The sequence below is a fragment of the Grus americana genome, chromosome 1 (assembly GCF_028858705.1).
Source record: "Grus americana isolate bGruAme1 chromosome 1, bGruAme1.mat, whole genome shotgun sequence".
Classification (NCBI taxonomy): Eukaryota; Metazoa; Chordata; class Aves; order Gruiformes; family Gruidae; genus Grus; species Grus americana.
Genome location: NC_072852.1, coordinates 1,660,895 through 1,686,452, shown reverse-complemented (window position 1 = coordinate 1,686,452; position 25,558 = coordinate 1,660,895). Strand labels below are relative to the sequence as shown.

Below are 25,558 nucleotides of genomic sequence, written 5' to 3'. Positions count from 1 at the left end.
TCTTTGAAACTAGTTAGATGAGTCCTTGTTCAGTAAATTCCAGACTTCTCTTGTGAGTGAAAAAAAAGAATAAAAAAAAAAAATCTTTGGCTGTTTTTTGCTATTTACCAGTGTGTCTCTTTGCAGGATTCATGAATAAAATTTTCCATCCCAACATTGACGAAGCGTAAGTAAATCCCTTGTGTGGGGATTTTTTTTTTTCTAAGGAGTTTGTCTAATTGTAACTGTATTTGGGCTTCACAATAATACACTGATGAGTTGAATAATGCTTTCATCAATCTAAGAGTCCAGAGTGGGGGATTTGATAGAAGTAGATGTTGTTGCAAGTTAACTTTCAGGAGTGGGTCAGGCTGTGGGCAAGACTGGAGAGCTGCGTGCTGCAGACTCTTGCAGATGTCTTTGCACTGCAACACGCCTCATTTACAGAAAATTCAGGGTTGCTAGTCCCCCTCCTCACTGGCATCATGCCAGCTTCCTAGAAGCAAGGAACAGCTAAGCCATAGCTCCCTCTTTAGCTGAAGTTTCACGTTCATATTAAAATTCTTCAAAACATAAGATGTTTTGTCACGTTTTGCTTCAGTTAAGGTTGTTAAGGGGAGCCACCTATGCTTCAGTCTCTCCAGCAGAGCCCCATATGGACCAGCTAATTCAGTAAAAGCTCCAATTTAATTTCTTTTCTGCAGAGTATGAAGATTCACGTAGTTAAAGCCTGCCCCTCTGTTAACCACAAGATAGGAGAAAATCATAGCTTATCCAAAATGGTGGGGCAAAGGCAGGGCAGAGGAAGGGAGGGGGTAGATTATATTAAATCCCCAGAGTATTTTTGAGTGTGACTGTGTTTTAATTCCATCCTTTCCATATGTTTCAGGTCAGGAACTGTATGTCTAGATGTAATCAATCAAACTTGGACAGCTCTCTACGGTAAGTTTGGCATTTCCCTGAACATCCGTATTTGATGTGTTAACATAACGCAGCTTGCTGGAGACAGATGATCTTAGGCTAACTTCTGGGTGTGGGATTTTTTTTTTTATATTGAAGTTTTGGACTCCTCACTGAGTCAAGATCATGTGAAAAATAAGATTTTTGTGTGAAAATACTTTTGTAACCTGTTTTTATGCTGGAGAGGCAAAAATATTCCATAAGCCTCACAAAGGATCGCTGAATCCATTGCTTGGCATTGTCTGGCAACTGCTTGACAGCACCCCACCATGATTCCGCATTGAGAGGAGTGACTATCTAAAGCGAAACCTAGCTACCAGCTACCCCATCCACGTTTTGTACGGCCATCTGAGCGGGTAGTTCTTCGTGCACAAGGCTGTGATCCCACTTCTGCAGGAGATGGCACCACAAACTGTTCCTGTTTGTCATGGCAGCATCATTTCATTGCAGGCTAGGAGGTGGTGGTGTATCTAACAACACTGCTCGCTGCAGAATGTTTTGGGTTTCCTGGTAGGTCGTTTCTGGCCATAACTTTCCTTTTTTAGAGATGTAAAAAGATTGACTGGTAGCTGAAGACCCATTCAAATTGCATGTAGGGAAAGCTGAAATTGTTAAAAGGAATACAGTTGGGTATCTAGTCTAGTTGGCTGCATTTTAAAAATGTGACCTTCAGATGTTCCAATTATGCTTTGTGGAAGAGTATTCAGGGGAACATGCATGTCAAATCCTTCACGTTCTTCCATGAAAAAATGATTTTACCTATGTAAGTTGAAGCTTTGAAGCAGTTGCTAGAGAGACAAGCTACTTCACCTTCCTCACAAGCGCAATTTGGAAGGAAATACCAGACTTGGAGAATGCTGGGTGGAAAATTGCTATAGCAACTTGTTGAACTTTACTCCTCATCAGAATGCCTGAAGTCCTCATGTAGTAGATGCATGACATACACTTCACGTGGTTTTGTTGTGAGAGATCAGCTTAGCTGTGACCCAGGTGGTGTTGCTAACGCAGGAAGAGGATGTTCTTGTGTCCTGGGAGGATCTGATGCGAGGTGGAGGAATTAAAGCGGTGTTAGCAAGCCAAGCCCTCTGCTGGGATGAACCCGCATGGTTCAGTCGGCAGCGGAATCCAGCTCAGTGCAGCATGTGCTGCTGTTCCGCAGCCTGAAATGCCACCTGCAGATCGCGGGGATGGCTGGACAAAAGAAAATCACTCCAGTGTAACTGCAGTGCTGGTTTTTGTGCTCTGGCAGTCTGGGTTTTGCTTTGGAAGCCGTGCGTGGATAGCCTCCCTCTTCTGCAGCACGCTCTCCCAGACTGCCACAGTGGGATTTCTGCACTATTTCCAAACAATTTCAAAGGAGGGCTTTCTGTGTGAGGTTTCCTAATGAGTGCTGCTGTATTTTTGTCATCCTTGTTGCTCGTAAAGGTAGGAAAAACCCCAGCTTGGTATTTACTGTGCTTGTGATGTATTAATATGAGCAAGCTTGCAAAAATCATCTGCGTTTTTCCTTGTGATATCAGTGATAGGTGTTAGGGAACAGGTGTGTATTCTGTACAGAGCACTTTCCACAGTAACTAGTGAAACTTGGCACTAGAAAGTGCATCGCTTGACAGTCATCTTATTGCAGATTTCCCTTGCCTGGCTGTGGGATGCCTTGAAGCTGCAGGGAGGAGGCGGGGGGTGACTGCATTCATTCTGCCCCTTCACTCAGAAGTCATCAAACACTGGAGCGCCTACATCGCCTCTTCGCTTCCAGGCCTTTGCTGCCTCCTGCGAAATAAGGGGGCAGCCCATTTCAGAACATGAAATGAAAAGGGGGAAATAACATTCCCCAGTGCCTCTCAGCATAGCTGTGATGTTTGGAGCGTCACCCCTTTTAAATCAGAGCGCTCCTATGCTGGCAGAGGATATGGGTCAGATAATTCAAAGAGCAACTAAGGTGGAAGAGCCCCAGAATAGCTCCCAATAAATTCATGAGGACCTCGTGGCTAGATTCCCTCTCCTTCCCAAATGAAGTATCATGTCCTTGGCACTATGGTTAGGCTTCCTGCGCACGTTCAGCTAGTTCCTGCTAAACCAATGCTGCTTTGGGGGATTTGAAAGAAGGGAGAAATTACTGAGGCCTCTTAAAACAAAAAAATAAAAATCCCTGCAGTGTCCTGTGAGCCTTGGTGGCCTTCCGGGGCTCTGCTCGTGCAGTCTGTGTGAGAGTTTAGTTGTCTAACAGCCACAAAGAGGTACTTGATCTGAGCCTGCTCTGTGGAGAGACTTGACCCGAGAGCAGGTGGCTTCACAAACTAAAGTCAACTTCTTGCTGGTAGTGTCTGAACCCAATCCCTAGGAGGGTTAATTGGTTTACCAAGGACAAGCCACTGCCACGGCAGAAAGTATTCTTACAGAACGTTCTCACTGTTTTTGTAGTCCCTCTTTGGATTGGGATCCTTCTTCCAGTTGCTGTTGTGGTTATCCTAGAAGCAGCTGGTGGCACCTGGCTCACTGTGCCAGCTGTGGCAAACTTGGTCACAGCACCATGTGTGCTCTGAAGTGCTTCATGACTGTCCTCAGCCAATGTTGGAAGGGCAACAGCTTCTATATAGCAGAAAGATTTCAGGGTAAAACCACCTAATTTCTTTGTGGTGTCCCAGCCGATCGCTATCCATAGCAATCACTGTCATTAATTTTTGCAATTGGGTGATGCAGTATCAGCTATAATGAGCCTTCCGCTCCTGAGTACACAGAGCCGTGGCCTTTCCTCCTGCTTGGCGGGGTTTATGCTGAATGGGTGACTGAGGGAGTTGTAGCACAGTGTCTGTACGTCCCGAGCGTGTTGATGCAGGAGGGAAGAATCACAGAACGGTTTGGGTTGGAAGGAACCTCAAAGCCCATCCAGTTCCAACCCCCTGCCATGGGCAGGGACACCCTCCACTAGCCCAGGTTGCCCAAAGCCCCATCCAACCTGGCCTTGAACACTGCCAGGGAGCCAGGGGCAGCCACAGCTTCTCTGGGCACCCTGTGCCAGGGCCTCAGCACCCTCACAGGGAAGGATTTCTGCCTCACATCCCATCTCCATCTGCCCTCCTGCAGCTTCAGGCCATTCCCCTTGGCCTGTCACTCCCTGCCCTTGGCACCAGCCCCTCTCCAGCTTTCCTGGAGCCCCTGCAGGGACTGGAAGGGGCTCTAAGGTCTCCCTGGAGCCTTCTCTTCTCCAGGCTGAAGAAGCCCAACTCTCTCAGCCTGTCTCCACAGCAGAGGTGCTCCAGCCCTCGGATCATCTCCATGGCCTCCTCTGGACTCGCTCCAACAGGTCCGTGTGCTACTTGTCCTGGGGACCCCCGAGCTGGATGCAGCACTGCAGGGGGATCTCAGCAGAGGGGAGTAGAAGGGCAGAATCCCCTCCCTCGACCTGCTGGTCACGCTGCTGTTGATGCAGCCCAGGACATGGTTGGCTTTCTGAAGAACTGACAAAACCTTGTCTCCTTTGACCCTCTTGAGCAAGATCTGAAAGCACATTCTGAAAAGCACGCCTGTTGGTAGATCTGCAGAAGTGATAACATCGGGTAGTGGCGATGATCTGCCTGGACCTACTGCGCCACTCTTCTGAGGCTGTATCTTCGCTGACAATGGAGTTTACAGCCTGGTTTTCTGTGGCTGCAGCCCAGAGCTGGAGTAACCGTTTGTACAGGGAGAGCACTTGGAGACTTCTCCTCCTATCTACCCACGCATTTTGAATCTTTCCAAAAGTTAAGGGCCTGAGGTCCCTGCCCTCCATCACGTCTGGTTGAATTTAGGAGCTCCATGGGCTTCGGCTGATGGCTGGGCTCAGGAATGGTCACACAGCCTTGTTCCTGTAAGAGGCCAGTTGAGATGGCTAGCTGCTCACGTGGCGGATCCTAGGGAGCATTGGGCTTCCCTCCTCACAGCTCCACTTTGATCCACGCCGGAGGGGACTGGTGATGCTCATCTGCAGGCAGGATTTTCACCAGGAAAGAGACACCTCCTTTAATTAGGGAGGAAAGGAGGGTCCTGATAAAAAAACAGGTAGAATATTCACAAAGAAAACTCAACAAAAAACCCCACACAATCAGCAGCTCTCCAGAGGTTAAAACAAAACCTGGCACGCAGCCCTGCACTGGAGGTTTAATCTCTGCTCTGCGTGGGTGCGCGTGGTCCTTCTGAAGCCCCCGAGGAGAAATGATGACGCAGGGCTTGTTTCTGAACACCCCCACCCCTGAAGTGTGGTACTTGTCATCTTAGGGATGTGGGAAGAGGGTTTCGTGTATCCACAATTACTCATCGGCACCAGAAGTATGTTTCCTGTTGTGGATTATTTAGTGGCAGATGCCAACTGGCACCAAGGTGTTAATGTGAGCTCTTCACATTCTGTGAATTGTTTTGAGTTGGAGGAGGGACTTGTTGGTTGCTCTTTCTATTAACACAATCATCTAAAGCAATTTGGAAGATGCTTTATGCTTGAGATACATCCATTTAGTCATGGAGCACAAAACGTTTAAAGACAGTAATAGAAGTAGGAGGAGAATTCAGTGAGTTTTTCTTTTTTCCTTTTTTTTTAAGCCAGGGCTGAACCTCAGTGGGAAACAAGACATTTGGGTCCTTCCACTTTGCTTAACCCACAGATATCTGTATCTACGTTGTTGGGATGTCGAGTAGTTTGTGCAGTTAGCTGAGGAGCTGCAGCATCCCCCCAGCAGCAGCAGAAGCTCTTTTATCAGCCGCGTACGTGCTTTCCCTGGTGTCGCTTCCTTTATTTTAACTTGTGCCCGGATTTTCAGGGTGTCTGCCCTCAAAGCTTTGTGCTGCTGTTTCAGTGCCGGTGCTTGCAGGATGATTAATTGGGCTGACTCTGGGTCTGTGGACGTGAACAACTGTGTCTTTCACTTACAGATCTCACCAATATATTTGAATCGTTCCTGCCCCAGCTGCTGGCCTATCCTAACCCTATAGATCCTCTAAATGGTGACGCTGCAGCCATGTACCTCCACCGACCAGAAGAGTACAAACAGAAAATTAAAGGTAAGGGCGTAAATAACATGTTGTGGAATGAGTGGTGTTACTGTGATTTCACCCTGGGGGAATGAGGGCTCTCTTTGCTGTGCGTTTGTGTGTCAGTGCCCATTTCTTCCCATTACAGGGGCCCCGTCCATTTTAAACGGGGGTAGTCAGAAGTAAGGGGTGGATGAACCGCTGCCGTGGTGTGCGCAGTATGTGGGGCAGGGTTTTTAAATCAATCAGCAGACCCTAAGCAGAGAAGGCTGTAAGCAAACTGGGTTAGGATTCAGCACGATTTTGAGAGATTGGAGAAATGATTTGGAAGAAAAGTTGTGCGATCGAAGAAGGGACAAGGAAAAGCGTTAAACTGAAATGGAGCGTCCAGTTGCATGATTACTGGATAGAAAGTGGCTTGTTAGCAGTTCTGTGGAAAGCGATCTGAGAGCAGCAATCAAGGAATCGGTGATGCTGTTGCAGAAAGTACTGTGATAGAGCAGGAATTCTCCGTAAATGTCAAGTAATCGTTCCTTGCGACTTCCGAGTTAAGCCGAGGCTTACTAGTGCTGTGCCCGGTTCAAGGACTGCCCTTTAAGAAAGCTGCAGCCCAGTTCGTAATGTCTGGAAGGGTGAAACAAGGGCAGATGGTCTTGGCGTGTCTTAAGAGGAGAGGTGGAAAGAATTGGAGGATTTTAACGGGGTTATGAGCTTTGATGTGTCAAAGTTGCCTTCAAAGAGGGAGGGAATGATTTATTCTGTGATGAGTGCGAGTAGGATGCGGTTACAGGCGTGGAACTCGGCTGGGGGAGCCCAGGCTAAATGTAAACAGTGACTGGTGATAGAAGGACTGTCCTAGCAAGCTGGTAAGTGAGACAAATTGAATTAGTCTTGCAAACATAAGAAATAAGATGAAAAATAAGAATTGCACTTTAAATTTGCGCTCTGCCTTCCCTACAATCAGCTTCCTGCGGGCAGGAGCAGGGCACCATTTCCTGATGTGACAGGCCTATAGCAAAGCCATGGACTTTATTTCTCCCCTGATACAGTAAACACAATCAGCATTTAATCCAGTGGTGGGAAATTTACAGCCTTTGGCCCAGATTTGTTCTTCAACTAAGTTTTTAAGAGACCATGACCGCCTGATTTATTTATTATGGTTTTTTGTTACTGAATAACCATTAGACTTGTTTGTCCATGGGACCCCTGCCAGAAAGGTTTGCAGGGCCTGGTCAACAAGGAGAGCCTCTGTGAGCGGCACGATCTAATCATCTTCCTCCTCCTGAGGTGGGGTAGCAGCTTTCCTAACGAAGCATTGTGAAAGCTGGCTCGTGTTCAGAGAGCACAGGTATCCCAGAAAGATGTGGGATTTGGTGGTGGAGTTCTTCCATCAGCTCTGCCACGTCGCTCTGGAGTGGTTAAACCTCGAGTCACTCTGTTCTGATGCGAAATGACTCTTCATCAGCTGCAATTTTTGTTTGAGGGCGGAACTACAAATGAGGCCAAGCAAAGCTGTGATTTAAATACTGAGTTATTCAGCCCACTTTGCGTGCCTCCTCTGACAGCTGCATGACAGGATCGTAAGAACTACCCTGCAGATCTGCCCTGCTCGGTATCCTGAAGTCCATTGCCTTTTTTTTTTTTTTTTCCCTCATGTGAACAAGCTTCCAGGCAAAATGGTTTGTCAGATAAAATCTCCAGGGCTAACACAAGGGACACTTTGAGTGTCCTCTGTGCTTTAATGAAACAGGAATAAAAAAAGATGCACCCTGGGGGGAAAAAACAACAACAACAACAACAACAAAAAAACCCACAAAAAAACCAACAAAAGCCCTCCCAAATAACCTGATGTTGGCCAAGAGCAGGTGCTTCAAGGAAGATCTGAGGACATCCCTCAGGGAGGCTAAATGAGATAGTCTGCTCCCTTGTTTCCATCCTGACAGCCAGGTACAGGCCATGAAGATGATCTGGAAGGAGTTTTAAGTGCTTGCAACATGTCTCGTGTTCCATATACCCAAGAGTCCTGCCTCTGCTGTCTCTTCCCAGGCTTGCGTGACAAGTATAAGGTAGAGCTAAACACTGTCATTCCTCATATCGTAGCATTTTTAAAAATAGCCTTGGACATGTTAAAATTGATGCAATGGATTGTAGCAGCTTCTCTGCTCTGGGAAACTCAGTATGGCAGGTAAATAATTTATTGCTGCTTTTCTTCATTTTTTTAGTTATGAGCACATAGAACAGTTGTTTTGACATTGTGGTAGTGAAGAGATGGGCGTAGGCTTACAAATGTGGCCCAAGATTTGTAGTTCCTTTGATTCTTGGTATGAGACCCAAACAAGTAAGGATTTATTGTGGAACTTATAAATGTCCATTAATATTACCAATATACAGCTGGAGACCGTGATTCTTCATGTTAGAGCCTTCAGGTAGAGGAAGCAGCTTTGGTACCTTTGGTAGATCTAATATGACAACTTCTTTTGGGAGGGTGGGAGTGGTGAGTAACAGCAGCTGAAGGGTACTGAGGGGCAGGCTGTTTGCTGGGAGCAGAGGACGTCCCTGGGAGCAGTTCTCCCATCCCGCATTTAGGCTCTGAAGTTTCAGTAGAGTCCTTTGAAACACCGATATGGCTCACAGGCACGTACCAGCCACGGGGTGCAACCACAGCTGGTTCTTGTTGCTCCACAGTTTCAAAACAGATGAATCAAAGTGGTGTTTCCTTGGCAGGAATGGGTGCATCAAGACTTCCCCTTCTTGATGTCAACAGGCTTCTGTGGAAGAAAGTTTGTCAGTATTATTTAGATGTTGCCATTTTCTTCCCTTAGTAGACTGAAGATTCAAGTTCAATATAACGTTCAGCACAGAAGCTCCCTGGAAATTTGACCTGTCCCAGATTAAACCTTCAGAAAACCCAGCCCAGGGACCTGGTAGCTTTTCTGGGTAGATGATGGCATTTTAAGTTTGAAGTGCTTCAAGCAGGCCTTTTCCAACGGTGGGAAACAGTGGCTTCCATGTCTGAATCTCCAGTGGCCCCGAGAACACTTGAAGTAGTCAGTGAAGAAGCACTGCTGGCCTCCTGTCCTGCCATGGTCACTGGCTTGTGGCTACTGTGTTTGGGGACTCCCAAGGCAGCCACAGCATTTCTTTAGGTGGGTTTGGGGTAAGGGTAGAGGGAATGTGTTTCTAACGTGCCCAGTAAGGGGTTGCCTTTGTCATCCAAGGACATCCAAAGTCTTACAGCAAAGGAACCTGGATTCCCTTTGCTGGATTGTGCAAGGAATAACAATTTCTCTGGGTGAACACCCCTTTTCCAGAGTGAGATTAATTCTTGGAAAGCTATGGGGAGGGAGTAGCTGCTACACGGATACGTCACGTCAGCATCCCGTCTCCTTAGCTCTGCTTTTTGTCTACTGCCAACCCACCTTCCCACGTAAATTCTCTGAAGTCACGCTGCTTTTTTGGGTCCCTCCTTCAGTTGGTCCCTCTCATCTTTAAACCATTAGGTCTGTTGCACCAATTCTTCTTGCTTTGCAGTGTCCATCTCTTGGCAGATGGTCCCTGCCCCAAACTCTGCAGCTCCTGTTCTCCTGTACAGGGAGGAGACGTGATCAGGCAGGGTCTAGGCTCTGTGGTGACACAGGCAAGCACCTTCCAAGAAGGGGGTTCTCAGTGGCCGGGGCCTGAGGATGGAGCCGTTGATACTACGTTGGCTCCAGCAGCCTGAGGGAAATCTGAGACCCTGAGTGCTCGTAGCTGCCTTCAATACTTCATCAGTTCTTAATGAATTCCTGTAGAACAGATTTGAACAGCTGCTTCTGTAGTCCAAGTGAGCAGGTTAATAATGTATATTAAACAGTTAGACTGAAGCTACGTGCGTCATTAGATGGAGAAGCTGAAGCTCACTGGGTTCAGAAGCACCTTCCAGCCAGCTCTTAGAGCTTTTCCAGGGTGGAGCAGGTCTGCCAAGGCCACCAGCTGCTCCATCCTGGGAACTCCTCCAGGAAGTGCTGGCCTTGGGCTGCTCTGTCTGTACTGTGCTCCTGAACCCAGAGTAACGTGTTTGGGCTCTGTGTCCCTACATTGGCTCCAGAAGTGTGGAAAAAACCCATGATGATGATGCAGATCTCTTGCAGAGTATTGTCCCTTCCACTAGTCTGAAGGACTGAAGTGTGGAGGGAAGTAGAGATGGCTTTAAGAAGAGCCAGGCTCTGCAAAGCCCAGTCTTTAAAACCTGTATTGTAGCACTTAGTTATCTGGCATTAGATGCGTCCTCCCGCAGCTTTGTCCGTAGCTGCTGTTTGTACCATAACTGCTGTTACAGTATGGAATAAAAAGCAGCGACCTGTGCTCTGGGAGGAGCTCCTTGTGGACCTCGTTCCCTAGGAGGAATTAAAGAACAGACAGTTGGGACAGCTGCTGGGCTGGGACTGGGATGTGACATTCCCATTTCTGTGCAGGGGCTCATCTTTGAGCACAAAGGATTGATGGTATTCCCTCTTTCTTCGTTTTTTTAATACCGCTGTTTGGAGGAGCATTTGTCGTGGTTTAGTGCCTTCATATCTGGAAAGATAATGACTTTGCAACTGAAATTCCCCAATGGCACCGTGAGCACAACACCCCTCTCCTCGCCGAAGTGCGTGACCCTCGGTGTGGAGAATGTCCATCAGGATACTGAGGTTATGTCACTTCTTCGTACATTGAAGCTGCTTTCTCAGTGTGAGGTGGAAAAGAGGAGATAAAGAGAGGAAGACTTGATGTTGAGGCTGAGCACCCCTTCTCTAGCCCAGTTTCATGCCAGGCTTTCACCTCTGCTCCATTGTGCACGTCTGCATGCGCGTAAGGAATAGGCTCTCTCTGCTCAAGGTCACCTGCCCGCTGGGGACACCTGCCCCTCCTCAGATCTCGGAGGGGTCACTGGAGCCGTGAAGGAAGGAAAGTGGTTGCCAGACTCTGACTGATCCGATCCACTTCATGTTGCCTTTTTGCTCTGCCCCTCCGCACGGAGGTGACCGTGGAAGCCACACAAGCCACGGTTAGCAGCGGTTACTTTACCTACTGGCAGGAATCCCAGTAAACCAGTTTCCATGCTTGCCGTACAGCTTCCTGCTTGCTTCTGGCTGAAGTTCAAGGTGTTGATCCAGAGACCTAGAGCCAGCGTGGTTTGGACCCCGCTGAGAGACACGGTTTCTGTCGGTGACCTGCAGTATGGTGGCCCTCCTCCCCGCAGAGAGCTCCCTGTGGGTCCTCCTCAGCTAATTCTATGGCTGCTGTCTGATGTGAAGCAGGTTGCAAGAAAACAGAGCCTGGGGCAGACCCGTGTTTATTTTAGGGCTGGGGAAGGAAAGGAGCTTTTACTTTTTATTAAAAAAAAAAAAAAAAAAAAAATGCAGCTATTCCTGTTGTAGTCTTCTGCTCTGCTTTAGTTTAGTTTCCAGAGTTTAGTCTGGAAGTTTAGTCTGGCTCTCTGCTTCAGTGATGGTTGTTCTGTGCTATCGGTTTAAAGTCTCAGCTCTTCATTTTTAAAGTCAGGCTATATAACGGTGACACCTCAATGGCTTTTAAGCTTGTTCTCCAGGTCACCATGGTAGCTCCTATTTTGGCAGTAAATCGAATCCTGTCCTATTAAGTGAGATACACCGCACCGGGGAGGACGTAGGTTGTTTCCAGCTACGAGTGTGTGTGATGCTGACGCGGGAGCCTTGGGATCGTACTTGTTTTCAAGGGTCTTGCGCGTCTCCAAGGTCTCCATCAGCCGTTTTCATGTGTTGTTGGACATTGCTGCCTTTGGTCTGAGAAATATCGTAACCTATATGACTTATCAAACGTGTTGTGACCCAACCAGCCATTGGTCGTAGTTCACCCATCCTCTGACTGTTGAATATATGCTGCTTATATGTCTTTTCTTTTCTGTCACATACAGAATACATTCAGAAATATGCAACAGAAGAAGCACTAAAAGAACAGGAAGAAGGCACCGGGGACAGCTCATCTGAGAGCTCCATGTCCGACTTCTCGGAAGATGAGGCTCAGGATATGGAGTTGTAGTAGAAGAGGCAACCTGCTTTTCAGAGAGACTCTAATTTCCTAACCATGAGAAGCAGACTATAATATTCATATTTAAACAAAGCAATTTTTTTTATTACTAAACAAGGTTTTTATGAATAATAGCATTGATATATATATATATCACCCTTTAGATCTTGATTTTCTTGGTCATTTCTCGAACCCGAGGTGCATAGCATATTCCCACATTCCATTTTGGTAGCAATATGCAGCCCGAATGCATGCATTCAAATTCCATTTGGCCAAGTCAACTTGTGTGCTACTGAACTGTCAGCTAAAACAGCTGCCCTGGTAGGTAGGGAGTTAGCAAAAAGATGTTTGCTTTCTTATCGATGTTTCCAAAGACACCACCTTGGATGCTAACGTGGAACAGCGTTTTCTCAAAGTATAAAATCTGGGGGATGATATACTAACCGTGTAGATCAGACAGTGGAATCAAAGGTGCTCCTTCAGGTCGACCTTGCTGATCGTAGTTTACGTGGAGTCACATTTAAAAAAAAAAAAATCAAACAATACAAATGCATGGAGCTATTCAGAGCATTGAAGCTTAAAAATTTTGACTTGGATTTTAAGTCCGTTTTTATATGTGGACTCCTGCCTGCCCTTCTGAACTGTAGGGACTGACAACCACTGGTCTATTTGCTTTTGGGACTTTTGAAAGCCTTCATCTGGATGTTATTCACTTTCTTGGTCTGGATTATAAGCTGTTCCCTTTTCGGGAGGGGAAAAAAAAAAAAAACAAACCACGAAAAAAACCCCACAAACGATGCTCTCTTTGATTTAGCTGGAGCACATGTGAAGTCAAACTCTTACTTTGTCATAGTTTTGAAACTGCTGCCCTTTAATGGCTTCAAGTTTGCTTTATTTCTCTTGCTTGAAGTATGGTTAAACACCTCGCAAACACTCTCCATCTCCTAAGAGGGTCCTCTGACCAGATGGATTAGCCTTGCTGAGAGCTTCAGATCCACGAAGATCGGCCCATTGGCCGTAGTCCACGAATCCATCGGCACTGATTTTTATTTTCCTTTTTTCCTCCCCCTTCTGCACCAGCTTGGTAGCCATCTGCTTGTGTGTGTACAACAGGATTAAAATTTCTTAAAAGTTAACAAAGAATATGATCTAGAAAAAAAAAAAAAGATGAATAAAAAAAAAGCCTAAAAGCACCGATTGAGGAAGCAAGTGAATCTGCTCTGTTTTGTTTGGGTTGTTTTGTTGTTTGGGTTGGTTTGGGTTTTTTTTTTTCCAGGATACTTCTGAATTGAAATGTTTGATTTCTCCTGGTGTCTTTCAGCAAACTGAGATATTTTTTTGTTTGTTTGTTTGTTTCTTTTAACGCTATGAAATCTAATATAGTAAATGTCTACCTGGGATGCCAGTATACTTGAATTTGGATAATTGTGCATTGGAAATTCAAACTAAGATGGATTTTTAAAGCTGAATGTTACCTGCTGTATTCTTTCGGGTTTTCGGAGGGGTTTGGACAAGATGTTTTATTTTGTGGTGCAACCTATAGGACAGCGCCTGGAAGAAATCAACCCACCCCGAGCAACTCTTGAGCAGAGTTTTGAATGTCAGACTGGTACATTTGTTATTTTCCCAGAATTGGTTGGTTGGTTGTTGGGTTTGGTTTGGTTTGGGGGGTTTTTTTGCTATAGAAATGCCACCAAGTTTTGAGTCATTGGGGTTGGAAGGTTACAATCCTATTCCTAATTCATAAAGCACAATCAATTTTATTTTTTTTTTCTTTTGGGGAAAGAAAAAAAAAAAACCACCTCGTAAAGTACCACTTTGCTTAAGCATGATTTTCCTTAATAAAAATATACAAAGAATTTCCTTTATGTTAATTACGGGCATGAAGCAAAGGTTTTTCCTCTCCTTTTTCCCTTTTGATTTTAAAGCAGTAATGTTAGGGCTGTGGCTAGTGACTGTGCTGAAGTTCTCTATCTAGCATTTGTGGCTTGTCGGAAGGGTAATATTAACTATTTAACATGTAATGGTGTACTTAACTCTTATCTAGCACGCTGTTTTTCTCATTACTTTGGGGTGGGAGGGGCCACGTTTTGCTGGCACTGTTTAACTTGCTTACCTGCTGACCTAGCAGTTTGCTTGTGCTATAACCTTTACTGTAGGTGCTACTTAGGAGTAGAGTAAGTGCTGGGTGGTGATATCAGTTTAAAAGATTAAAAAAAAAAAAAACCAACAAAAAAACAAAAAAAAAACCCAACAAAAAAATCACAATAAAAATTTGTATTTTTTCAATATTGTATAAAAATAGTGTTCTAATTACCTCATCCCCCTTCCTTTGCAGGTTTTTCTTCCCCGTCACTCCATCCCCTAACATGGATTTAGTGCACCAAAACCGCTCGCAGCTTCCCCATTCTTTTTGTGAAACACGTATTCTGCTGAACAGGGATTTCCCCCCACCCCCCCCAAAAAAAAAAGAAAAATAAAAATAAAATACCGGTAGAGCCGCAGTTTGCCAGGGCCAGCTCCTGACCCAGGCACTTGTGCAGGCTGGTGGCTCAACGGGGCTGGAGCCACGAAAACGCGTGGCCCCAGCTCTTCCCCGCGCTCCCGAGCCGGGGCAAAACTCAGCGCCCCGGCACAGAGGGTCGCCTTGGCGGCGGAGGAAAATGCTGCTTCAGGAGAAAAAAAAAAAAATGTATGTAAAGATGCTTCAAGGGGATGAGGTGGAATGGGGACTGCCTGCTCCTGGCTGTCTTGCACCCCTCTGCTTCCCCTCCAGCCTTTTTCACCTCTTTTTTTTTTTTTTTTTTTCTTTTTCCCCCAAATCTCCTTCCTCCTCCCAAAAGAAACTTCCTCCTCAACCAGTTTGTAAATAAAACTACGCCTCCGTAGTCTGGAAGAAAAGGTGGAGCCATACTGAAGCAAGATAGCTCTTTTTTTTTTTTTTGTTATCTTGAGGATGGTTTTTTTTCTTTTTTCTTCAGCAAACGGTGGCATCACCTCGTGCTCTGTCGGGGTGACGGGAATGTCTCAGCCAGCCCGTGATGGACCCCAGGTTGAGTTCCCCGCTACCAAAACTTGCCGCAGCCCCTTGGTGCTGTTTTGGAAACGACTTTTGGCTTCTATTCCTGTAATCTCTCCTTTTGCCGTCGAGGTTTTTGCGTGACGTGAAAAGCTGAGTTGCCCCGTCCCTCGGTGGTCGGTCGGTGACCCTCGGTGCCGAATTTTTCCTGACCCCCGGGTTGGTTTGACGGACGCAGAAGGATGCTGGCGCGGGGTCAGGCTGGAGCCGAGCTTTGCCGTCGGCCTGGTAGGACACAGGCTGGTCCTCCTGCCTCCACCGTGTCCATGGTTGAACCCCAACCCATCTCTCTCTTCTTCACGTGTCTGCCCGTCCCTTAACGCATGCCGGGGAGATGGGGCTCCCCATCCCATCCCCTCCCCGCCTGGTGGGTGTCATCCATCGGCAGGGACCCTCCTCGCAGACCATCGGGAGGGCTGGGAGGTGTTTGACAATTTTCTCTTTTTTTTTTTTTTTTTCCTTCTTTTTTTTTTCTCTCATCCAAGTTCTGCTGGCACTTTAGCAGGGGTGTTTGCAGCATGAGAAATGGCCATGACTTTACTGCCTGTGTTTGGTACCTATCGTGTGATACTTGAAGAGATCAGGGGTGGTTTGCCCTTTGTTTGAGTCAGCTCTTTCTTCTCCCCCCCCCCCCCTCCTCTTTTTCTTGCGTTGTTGATGTAGTGGGCACATCTGCCACCCTGACAAAACGCCTCTTCTCTAAGAGTATAACTTCTCCAATAGTTGTGTATAATTAAAGAACTGTAAACTTTTTTTAAAATAAAATATGTACATACCTTGAAGCTTGGCTGGTGCTTGATCGCCGAGAGCTTGGTCTTGCAGGAAAGACCCTGGAACGTTGTGGTGTGGCCTCTGCATCCCACCAGGACTTCACCCATGGCCCATCTGTGCCAGATCAAAGCTGCTCCAGGGCATCTTCTGCCTGGAGATGATCTGCTGGAGGTGGAAGCAGAGGTTGTCGCACACACCCAACGTGCTGAGGGTAGCGCTCGGGGTGGCCAGCTCCTTCTCCAGTTATTTGGAAGCAGCTGGGTGATGGCCTTCCATGTCTGGTGACCGTGGCCAGGGCACTAAAGCTGATTTTTAGCGTCTTGGGCTGGACGTGAGGGATGAGGGCCTCGCCATCCCTCCCTCCCTGTCCCTCCACCTGTGCAGCCTCGTAGGGTGGATTTTTTTTCAAGGTCTCTTCTTGCAGCAGGACAGGTCATTGCAGGCAACGCTGCCTGAGATCCAGGAGCCGTTTGGTGTCCTAGGCTTATGACGATGGCAGAGGTGGCTGTTTTCTGTACAGTCGCACTTAATGTTTGGCTTGATGTGACACGGGGATCAGGGTAACGTATGCAGGGGATGTCACCGGGCGTGGGAGCAGTTGAAGGACCCCCCAGCTGGCGTTTTGGGGCTGCAGGTGGGACAGGGAAGGGGACAACAGCCTGGCATGTGGCGTGTCCTCATCCTGGTTTAACTTGCTGCAGCTGCTGTCCTAAATTTGCTGGAGCAAGACCTTCCTCTCCATCCTCCTCCTCCTCCCCGCACCCTTCCCTTACTCCAGCCAGGCCTCTTTGTCATCCTCGGACCCAGCTTGGGGACAGGGTGGCGGGGTCCGTGTCGTGCCAGTGCCACCTGCTGCCAGCACCCAGCCTGGCAGCCCTGGGCACCTTCGGGTGATGCTGGGTGCAGGGGACACCCACCCTGTCCCAGTGCCACCCCTTGGGGCCACCGGCCCTCGGGGCTCTGCCCCTTGCCCTGGGAGGGGAGCAGGGAGGGAGGGGACAGCCCTGTACCCCCCCTGCTGTGTCCCCCGATTTTTTTTTGGGGGGGGGGGGGGGCTGTTAGGACCAGCTGGGGGTGGCACTGTCCCCTCTGCCCAGCAGGTGGCCCCCGTGCCCCACCAGTAGCCTCCCACTCTGCCCAGTACGGGGTAGAGCTGGCCCCGGTGCTGGGTCCCCTCCCCGTCCCCTGGCTGTGGCCTCATCGCTGCTCTGTCCCCTGGGTGCCAAGTGCCACCCACCGTCCTCCCTCAGAGTCTGGGGTTCGATGGGTGCTGCTTGGGGGGCTGGGGTGACATGGGGGACAGGGACGCATAGCTAGTGGTGGGTGCTGCTCGGTGCTCCCGGGTCCTGCCCCGTCTGTGTCGATGCCGAAGGGCATTGAAGGGCAAAGCCCTGAGCCTGGTCGCCCCGCGGGCTCTGGGTGCCATCTCACAGGGCTCTGGGTGCCATCTCACAGGGCTCTGGGTGCCATCCCCACAGGGCATTGGGTGCCATCCTCATGGAAGTCTGGGTGCTGTCCCCAAGGGGCTCTGGGTGCCATCCCCACAGGGCATTGGGTGCCATCTCCATGGCCACGCGGCCCCTGTGACGGAGGGGGACAAGCCAGCACCAGCAGGCGCTCAAGGCTCTGGTCCCCCAGGGCTGCTCACGGGATGAGCGGGGTGTTTCCTCCCCTCCCAGCTTTGTCCCAGGACCTTCCACCGTGGGAACTGCTCCCCGTCCCCCTTTGGGACCCAAAGACCCTTGGGGACTGCCCTGGCTGAGGGGTGCTGCACACCCATCAGGATGTGACCCCAAGAGATGCCAGCGCTGCAGCCTGGTCCAGGCCACCAACCCCGGGGGGGGACGTGCACCTCCGAGCCCCAGGCGGGCACTGAGATGGGCCACTTGCGGTGACCCCCAGGGCCACGGGGGACACCTGAGCCTGCTCCGCCTGCCCCGTGCCGGCTCCAGTTACGGCCCGAATTGTTCCTCCCGGCTGGAAGAAATGCCGTCAGCGCCGGCGGATCGGTGGCCATTACTAATGCATGATGCTCCGGCGGGAGACGGCTGCGCCCGACCCCCCGCGGCAGGGTTGGGGCCCCCCCCTGAGCCGCCTGCGCCCCTTGGGGAGGTAAAGAGGGACAGAGCCGGGTTTGGGAAAGGGTTTCGCTCCCTCCTTGCTTCATCCGGGTTTTGAACACCCGCTCGGGCCAGTGCTGGCCGTGCCTGTCCAGCGCAGCAGGCCAGGGCCTGGTAAACACGCGTGCCCGGCTGGAGCGCGAGCACGGTGGGGCTGGAGCCGTGGCCACGCTGGCAAATGGTCTTGTCCAAGAAGGACCCCGACCTGTCTGTCACATCCCAGGTGACCAGGAGTGGTCCTGGCAGAGGACGTCCACAGCTCAGTGCATGTTTGCTGACATAGATCTCTGCTTTGCCCATAACTGGTGATTCTGACCTGTCTGCAGGTTCTTCCTCCCCCCACTTTGCTCCTTCCCAATTTTTAGCTCTTTTTTCCAAATTGTGATTTTTTTTTTTTTCCCTCCTCTCCTTCTCCCCTACTTTTCCTCTCCCCATCTGGGCGCGGTGATGCCGAACCCGGCAGCTTCACCCCTCGCCCACCTGGGACCAAGAACCCCCGCAAAGCCGGGGTGGTCCAACCCACCAGGGTGGGATGCTCATCCCTGCACATCCCACCTTGGGGTGACACCCATCGGGATGAACGATGCTGACCACCTCCCCATCCCTGAGCTTCAACCCCGGTTTTGTGCCAGGATCTCGTTGGGGGTGGGATTTTGCCAGCGCCAGCCTCACTGGTGCCATAAAACGTGCCGGGGAGGGCTCCTCGGCTAATGTACTTTGGTTGTGCTCCTTCATCCCTCCGCATCAATATTGCATTATCGTTTCCATCCCCATCTGAGCCCAAGCGAGGAGCCACGGAAAAAAACCCGTCCCCGGCCGAGCCCCCGCACCGAGCGCCGCCAGGTCTCAGCGCCGGCGGGGCGGCTTTGCCCGACCCCCTCTGCCTTTCCAGAGGCTCTTCCAGGTCCATCCGTATTAAATATTCGGTCGAGGAACAAAAGAAGACAATGTAAATTTTTAAACATGACCATTTGCTCCGCTCGGTTTACGCGGGCTGAGGCCTTGACGAAATTTCGGCCGTACCTTTGCGGAGCCAAAATATTGATGGTGCTGGGGAGGAGGATGAGGCCGGTGCCGAGGGGCCCCATGCCGTGCTTGGGTTGGCATCCTGCCAGCCATCCGTGGTGCCTCCTGGCTTGGGGATCATCCTGGAGTCTCAGGGATCCTCCCTGGGCATGGAGACCACTCCAGGTTCCTCCTTGCTTGGGGACCATTCTGGAGTCTTGGGGACCATCCAAGGTGCCGCCCTGCTCGGCACCCATCCTGGGGTCTTGGGGATCATCTTGCCTTCTGGGGACTATCTGGGGTGCTTCCCTTCTTGAGGACCATCTCAGAGTCTCAGGAACCATCCTGGAGTCTCTAGGACCATCCTGGGCTCTTGGGGACCATCCTTGCACCTGGGGATCATCCAAGGTGCCTCCCTGCTTGGGATCAATCCTGGAGTCTGGGGGACCATCCCTTGGGCTTGTGGACATCCAAGGTGCCTCCCTGCTTGGGGATCATCCCAGGGTTTCAGGGACCATCCTGGGCTCTTGGGGTCAATCCTTGCACTTGGGGACCATCCAAGGTGCCTCCCTTCTAAGACCATCCCAGGATCTCAGGGGCCATCCTGGGGTCTGGGGACCATCCCTGCACCTGAGGACCATCTAAGGTGTCTCCCTGTTTGAGGATCATCCCTGAGTCTCAGGGACCATCTCAGGCTCTTGGGGAGCATGTAGGGTGTCTCCCTGCTTGGGGAGCATCCTGAGGTCTCAGAGACCTTCCTGGGGTCTGGGGACCATCCAGGGTCTCAGGGACCATCCCAGCACATGGGGACTGTCCTGGGGCATGGGGACTGTCTGGGTGCCTCCCTGCTTGAGGACCATCCTGGGATCTTGGGGACCATCCAGAGTGTTTCACCACTTGGGGACCATCTCAGGGTTTGGAAACCATCCCCGGGGAATCACCCAGGGTCTCTCCTTTCTCCAGCTCCAACCCAGGGTCCACCAACATCCCAAACACATCCCCATCCCCAGTGTGGGGCCGAGTTCAGCCCCATCCTGGATGGTCACCCCAAGATCCAGCACCCTCACTCCTAGTCCCAGCGCTCTCCTCCCCTTGTCCCTCCCTCCCTGCTTCCCCCATCTCTCTTGGGGGGGGGGGGGGCTGCTCCCCACCGACACCCCCCCCCCATGCTTCATGGCCCCAAAACGCCTCTTCCCAGGTGGTTTGGACCCCCAAAAAAATCTGGGAGGCACCGACGGACTTCTCCCACCCTCCATCCCGGCGGCCTGCGGCAACCTGATCCCGGTCCCAGCGGGCAGCCTGGCCCCAAACTGGTCGGGCTGGTTTGTCCTTGGGAGCCCAGTGCTGCTGCACACACACTTTTGGGGGGGGGGCGTGTGATTTTGGTGGGGGGATTTAATTTGTGGGGGGTATGATTGGGGAGGGAAATGTAATTTTCGGGGGGAAAATGTAATTTGGGGGGGATATAATTGGGGGGGTGGGATTTAATTTGGGGGGGAGCACGCTGTTGCGGGTCATCCCCTTGGCTCCAGGGCTGGGGCAGGGGGACCCCCTCCATCACCCCGGGGACAGCCAGGGAGCCGTGCCCCCCCCCCCCAGCATCCACCCCCCCCCCCCGCAACCAGCAGCGGGGTCGTGCCCCCCCCCCCCATCCCCGTCGCCCATCCCCGTCCCCTCGGGGCGGGCGGCGGCAGCTGCGGGCGCGGCGGCGCCTCTCGGGTTGCGGCCCGGGGGGGGGGGGTCGGGGGGGGGTCGGGTGGAAGTGGGGGCGGGGGGGGGGGTCAGGATCATTTTCCGCCCAACCTGGGGGGCGGGGGGGGGGGGGGCGTTTAGGGAGCGGGAAACCGGATCGGCGGCGGCGGGGCGGGCGGCTCAGGTGCGCGGCAGCGCTGCCACCGCCCGCCCGGTGTCCGGTGTCCGACAGCCGGTGAGCGGCCCCGACGGCGGCCCCGGGGCGGGCCGGACCCGGCTATAAAAATCCCCCCCTCAAAGGGGAAGGAACCGCCGGTTTAGGCTCAGCCTTCCCCGGTCCCTGCCCGCCGTCGCCGCCGCCGCCGCCGCCGGGACGGAGCCGCCCGCCCCGAGGCCACGGTGATGGGCGGGCGCCGCCTCCCACTCCATTAGGGGAAGGGAAGGAGGCGGGGGGGGGGGGGGGGGGGATCCTCTCCGCCCGTTTTAGGACCCCCCCGCCCCGCGTTGGGGGGACACTGGGGGGTCCCCGGGGTGGGTGACAGAGTAACGGCGAGGGGGGAGCTACCGTGCCGGTAGCCCCGGCGGGGCGGCCCCGGGGTGGGGTACGGGGGGGGGTGGGGGGTGGCCCAAGGTGAGCCCGGCCCCCCCCCCCCCCGCCCCGGCCCCGGCTCCGGCTCCACCTTCCGGGGCACCTGGGCCAATTGGGAGCCGCAGGGGGGGTCCCCCCGGCCGGGCTAAGGCCGCCGCTGCCGCCGCTCCCCGCCACTTGGGCGAGCGCCGGGGCGGCGGGCGGTGGCGGGGACCCCCCCGGGGGGGTGAGGGGGGGGTGGGGAGGCGGCGGGGGGTCCCGTGTCCGTCCCCCTCCCCACAGCCCCGGGGTGACACCCCACACCCCCCACCCACACCCCCCCGTCGGGTCCCGCTTTGGCCGCCCGGAGCCGAGGCAGCGCCCGGAGCAGAGGTAAGTGTGGCCGCCTCGGCCCCGGGGGGGGGTCAGGTCCGGTTGGGTCCCCCCCGGGGCTCAGGGACCTCCCCCCCCCTCCCCCGGCCGCCCCCTTCCCTCGGTCCCCCCACTCAGGATCCGGCCCCGGGGCAGCGTACTTTTCCTCGACGTGGGGTCCCCCCCACACTCGGGCTGAGCCCCCCCCACTTCACCCACCCTTCCCCCAGCGCCCCCCATCCTTCCCGGGGTCCCCCAAACCTCTGCCGTCGGGGGGGGGGGGGTGTCGCAGCGATCGCATCCTGCCGGGTCGAAGCGGGTGACAACGAAATGGGGGTCCAGCCCCATTGCCCACAACCGCAGCCGCCCCTCGGCTTGGGGGGGGGTTATTTTGGGGTTCAGGGGTGTCCCCCCCCGCTCCCCTCGGTGCGATATGTCGCCGATTTGCCGCCCCGATGGCAGCTCCGGTGTCACCAAATAGTGCCTGTAACGAAAGCCCGGCCGAGGGGGCCCCCCCAACCTGGGAGGGGTGCTGCTTTGGGGGGAGGGGGTCCATGCCCCCCAGCCCCCGGGGTAAGTCCCCCCCCGCCCGCTCCTCGCCTCCGCCCGGGGCTGCAAAGGGTGGAGGGACCCCGGGGAGCGTCGGGCATGTCCCCAGCCCTGCTTGGGGACACTGAAACCTCGGTCGGGGGGGGCAGGGTGGGGTCCTGCCCCGGGCTGGGGGATGCTGTGGGGCGGGGGGGTCCCCCAGGCGTTGGAGCAGCCGGTGGGGCCGTGACAGGTGCCTCCAGCAGTGCGGCACAAATCTGCCCGGTTTAGCCCCAAAACGGGGCTCCCGGCTGCGCACGGCAGCTCCGTCGCTGTCCCCGTCCCCGTCCCCATCCCCGTCCCCATCTCCATTCCTGTCCCCATCCCAAGCCCCATCCTCGTCCCCTTCTCTGTCCCTGATCACGTTCCAGTCTCCGTCCCTGTCTCTATCCCTGTCCCCATCTTTGTCCCCATCCCTGTTCCTATCCCTGTCCCTGTCTCCATCCCTGTCTCTGTCCACATTCCCGTCTCCATCCCCATCTTCATCCCTGTCCCCGTCTACGTCCCCATCCCTGTCCTCGTCTCCATCACCATTCCTGTCTCAATCCTCATCTCCATCGCCATTCCTGTCCCCATCCCCATCTCCATTCCCATCACTATTCTCATCCCTGTCCCCATCCTTGTCCCTGTCCCCATCCTTGTCCCTGTCCCCATCCCCGTCTCCTTACTTACCCTCCTTGTCCTTGTCCCCATCCCATCCCCGTCCCCACCCAGGCTCTCCCCAGACACGCGCCGGCGATGCCGACAGAGGGGGGGCCCTGCGGCTATGCGAATCGGGGTGTCGAGCGCGGGCGGGCGCCAGCCCCCACCACACCCCATGGCGGGGAGGACATGGGCAGTGGCCGTGGCCCCGAGCCACCACAGTCCCCGTCCCTTGGCATGGCGGAGCCAGCGGCCGAGCACCATCTTGGTGCTGCCGGTGCCAGGAGCATCCCTGGGTGACACCGGTGGCCTTTTGGGGTTGGGGACAGATTTTTGCCCTGCTGGACCCCTAAACGGGGCTCAGGGACCAGGGGAGCCCCACCTCCCCGCGCCGAAGGTCTCGGGCCTTGCGGCAGAGCCCGCTGGAGCCCTTGGAGGGGGCTGTCGGGAGCGGGGCCGGGGGGGGGCCCCGGGGGGGGCAGCATCCGCAATGCGGCAGCTCCCAACGTCATGAGCCGGGGTGCGGCGGCTCCGCAGAGGGGCAGGCTCAGCCCCGGGGCCGGCTGGGCCCTGGGCTGCCGCAGTGGCCTTGGGCGGAGGCAGGGGGACGGGGACAAGGGGGCACCCCCAAAGCTGCCAGCCCCCCCCCTCCAAGCCGGGTGGGATGCAGCACCCGCAGGTGTCGGGGCGCAAGGGGTCGGTGGGGAAGGGCCGGATCCTGCCTGGCGCGGTGCCGGGGCCACGCAGGCCGGCCGACGGCGGGGATTAGGCGAAGCCGTCGCTTTCAAAGTCACGCCAAGGATGGCGGCGGGCACGGCCTCACCCGCAGCCCCCCGGGGACCGGTGTCCCCAAACCACCACGGCGTCGGGGTGGTGTCCCCCAGGTGAGGACGGCGCTGCGGCCTTGGGGGGCTTCCCTTCCTTTTGGGTTGCTTGGCTGAGAGCCGCGGGGCTTTGGGGGGGCTCCTCCAGGCTTTCGGGGTGCTTCGCTGCGGGGCGAGGGCTTTGGTGATGGAGCCCGAAAGGCGGGTGCGGATGGGGGGGACACACGTCTGGCCCCGCCGGCGTTAACCCCTCCATGCACGACGCTCCCCAAATCATGGGGATGGCCGAGCAAGCGCCGCTGCTCATCTTCGGCCCCGAAATTCGAGGCCGGACGGGGTGCGGGGGGTCGGTGGCTGTGTCCTCAATGGGGGGGGGGGGGGGTTCAGTTCCCACCACCAGATCCGGGGCACCCCAAAGCACATCCCGGGGCTGCTCGGCTTGTTGGGGCCTCGGCTTCGCCGACACAAAGGAGACTTTGTGCCTTCCTCCTCCTCCGTCGCTGCCACGGCCGCTTGGCACGGCCGAGCGCGGCCCCGCGGGGACGATATCGCGGCCAGCCTGGGGGTTCGCAGCCACCCCGGGGGGGCGCTTTGCAACATTCCGGGGGGTTTGCAAGCATTTGGGGGGGGGGGGGTGTTTTGCAGCCATCCAGCAGGTTTGCAACCTTTTGGGGGGGCTCTGCCACCATCCGGGGGGGTTTGCGACCATTTGGAGGGTCTGCAACCTTTTGGGGTGTTTGCAGTGTTTTGGAGGGTCTGCACTCAGCAAGAGCCTTTGCAGGTTTTTGGGGGGGGTTTGCAGCCATCCAGGGGCTTTGCAGAAATCCAGGGGGGGGGTGCAACCTTCCGGGGGACTTTCCAACGTTTTGGGGGGGGCTTGCAGCCATTTAGGCCAGTTTGCAACTTTGTGTTGGGTTTGCAGCCATCCGGGGGGGGGTGTGTGTGTGTGCGCGCGCAACCTTTTGAGGGTCTTGCAACCAATGGGAGTTGCAACCAATTGGGGGGTTTCAGCCTTTTGGGGGGGGGGTTTGCAACCTTTTTGGGGGGTTTGTAGCCATCCAGGGGGGGTTGCAACCTTTTAGGGGCTTTGCAACTTTTTTTTTTTTGGGGGGGGGCTTGCAACCATCCAGAGTATTTGCAACCTTTGGGGGGGGGGGGGCTTGCAACATTTTAGGGGGATTGCAGCCATCTGGATAATTTGCAACCATGCAGGAGGGGGCCGTTTGCAACCGTGCAGGGAGTTTTGCAACCGTGCAGGGGGCTGGAGGGTTTGCAGCCTTTTTGGGGGGCGGGGGGGTGTGTGTGTGCAACCATTCAGGGGCTTTGCAACCATCTGGGGGGGGTCGTGACTGTTTTGGGGTCTTGCGGCCATCTGGGGGGGTTTGCAGCCGCCCGGCAGCATCCGCTCCCTGCAGACCTGGGGCTGAGCCACCCACCCAACCCCGCAAAGGCTGCAACTGGGAAATGGGTTCCGACAGCGGGTCCTGGCACCGCCTCAGCCCCATCCTGCTGCAGCACGTCCCCCAAAAAAAAAATCCCCGGCGCTTGATCAGCTGAGGACCGGACTTACCCCATCCTCCCCGGAGAGGCGGCATGGGGGTGAGCATCTCCCTTTGCTTGGAGGGTTCCGAAGCATTTTGCTGGTCGATAACAACTGATTTCCCCCCCCTTTTTTTTTTTTTTTTCCCCCACTGCTGGACACCAGGCTGGGGGAGTTTGGCTCTCGCTTATGGAAGGGTTTTGGGGGAATATTAAGGGAAAGGAAAAAAAAAAAAAAAAAGAAGGTGCGAGCTCGCTACTCCTGTTCTGTGTATGGCACTGGTAGAATTCACTGTGCAACCCCGCGGTCAGTGAATTACCATAGGGCCATAAACAGAGCAGAGAAAGACCCGCGAGCCCCGCGGGGCCGTCGCCGACGTCACCTGGC

General features: G+C 53.8%; 1 protein-coding gene across 7 annotated transcripts in view; it reads left to right on the top strand.

Annotated features, from left to right (window-relative positions):
- UBE2H (ubiquitin conjugating enzyme E2 H) overlaps positions 1-13,439 on the top strand; it is a 53,577-nt gene extending 40,138 nt beyond the window's left edge. For all 7 annotated transcript variants that reach the window (XM_054848409.1, XM_054848460.1, XM_054848440.1 and 4 more), the window contains 4 exons: positions 127-166; positions 869-921; positions 5,842-5,970; positions 11,858-13,439. In XM_054848409.1, the coding sequence (XP_054704384.1) occupies positions 127-166; positions 869-921; positions 5,842-5,970; positions 11,858-11,982 (347 nt within the window). In that variant the 3' untranslated portion in view covers positions 11,983-13,439. The remainder of the gene's footprint in view (positions 1-126; positions 167-868; positions 922-5,841; positions 5,971-11,857) is intronic.
- The last annotated feature ends 12,119 nt before the right edge of the window (positions 13,440-25,558 follow it).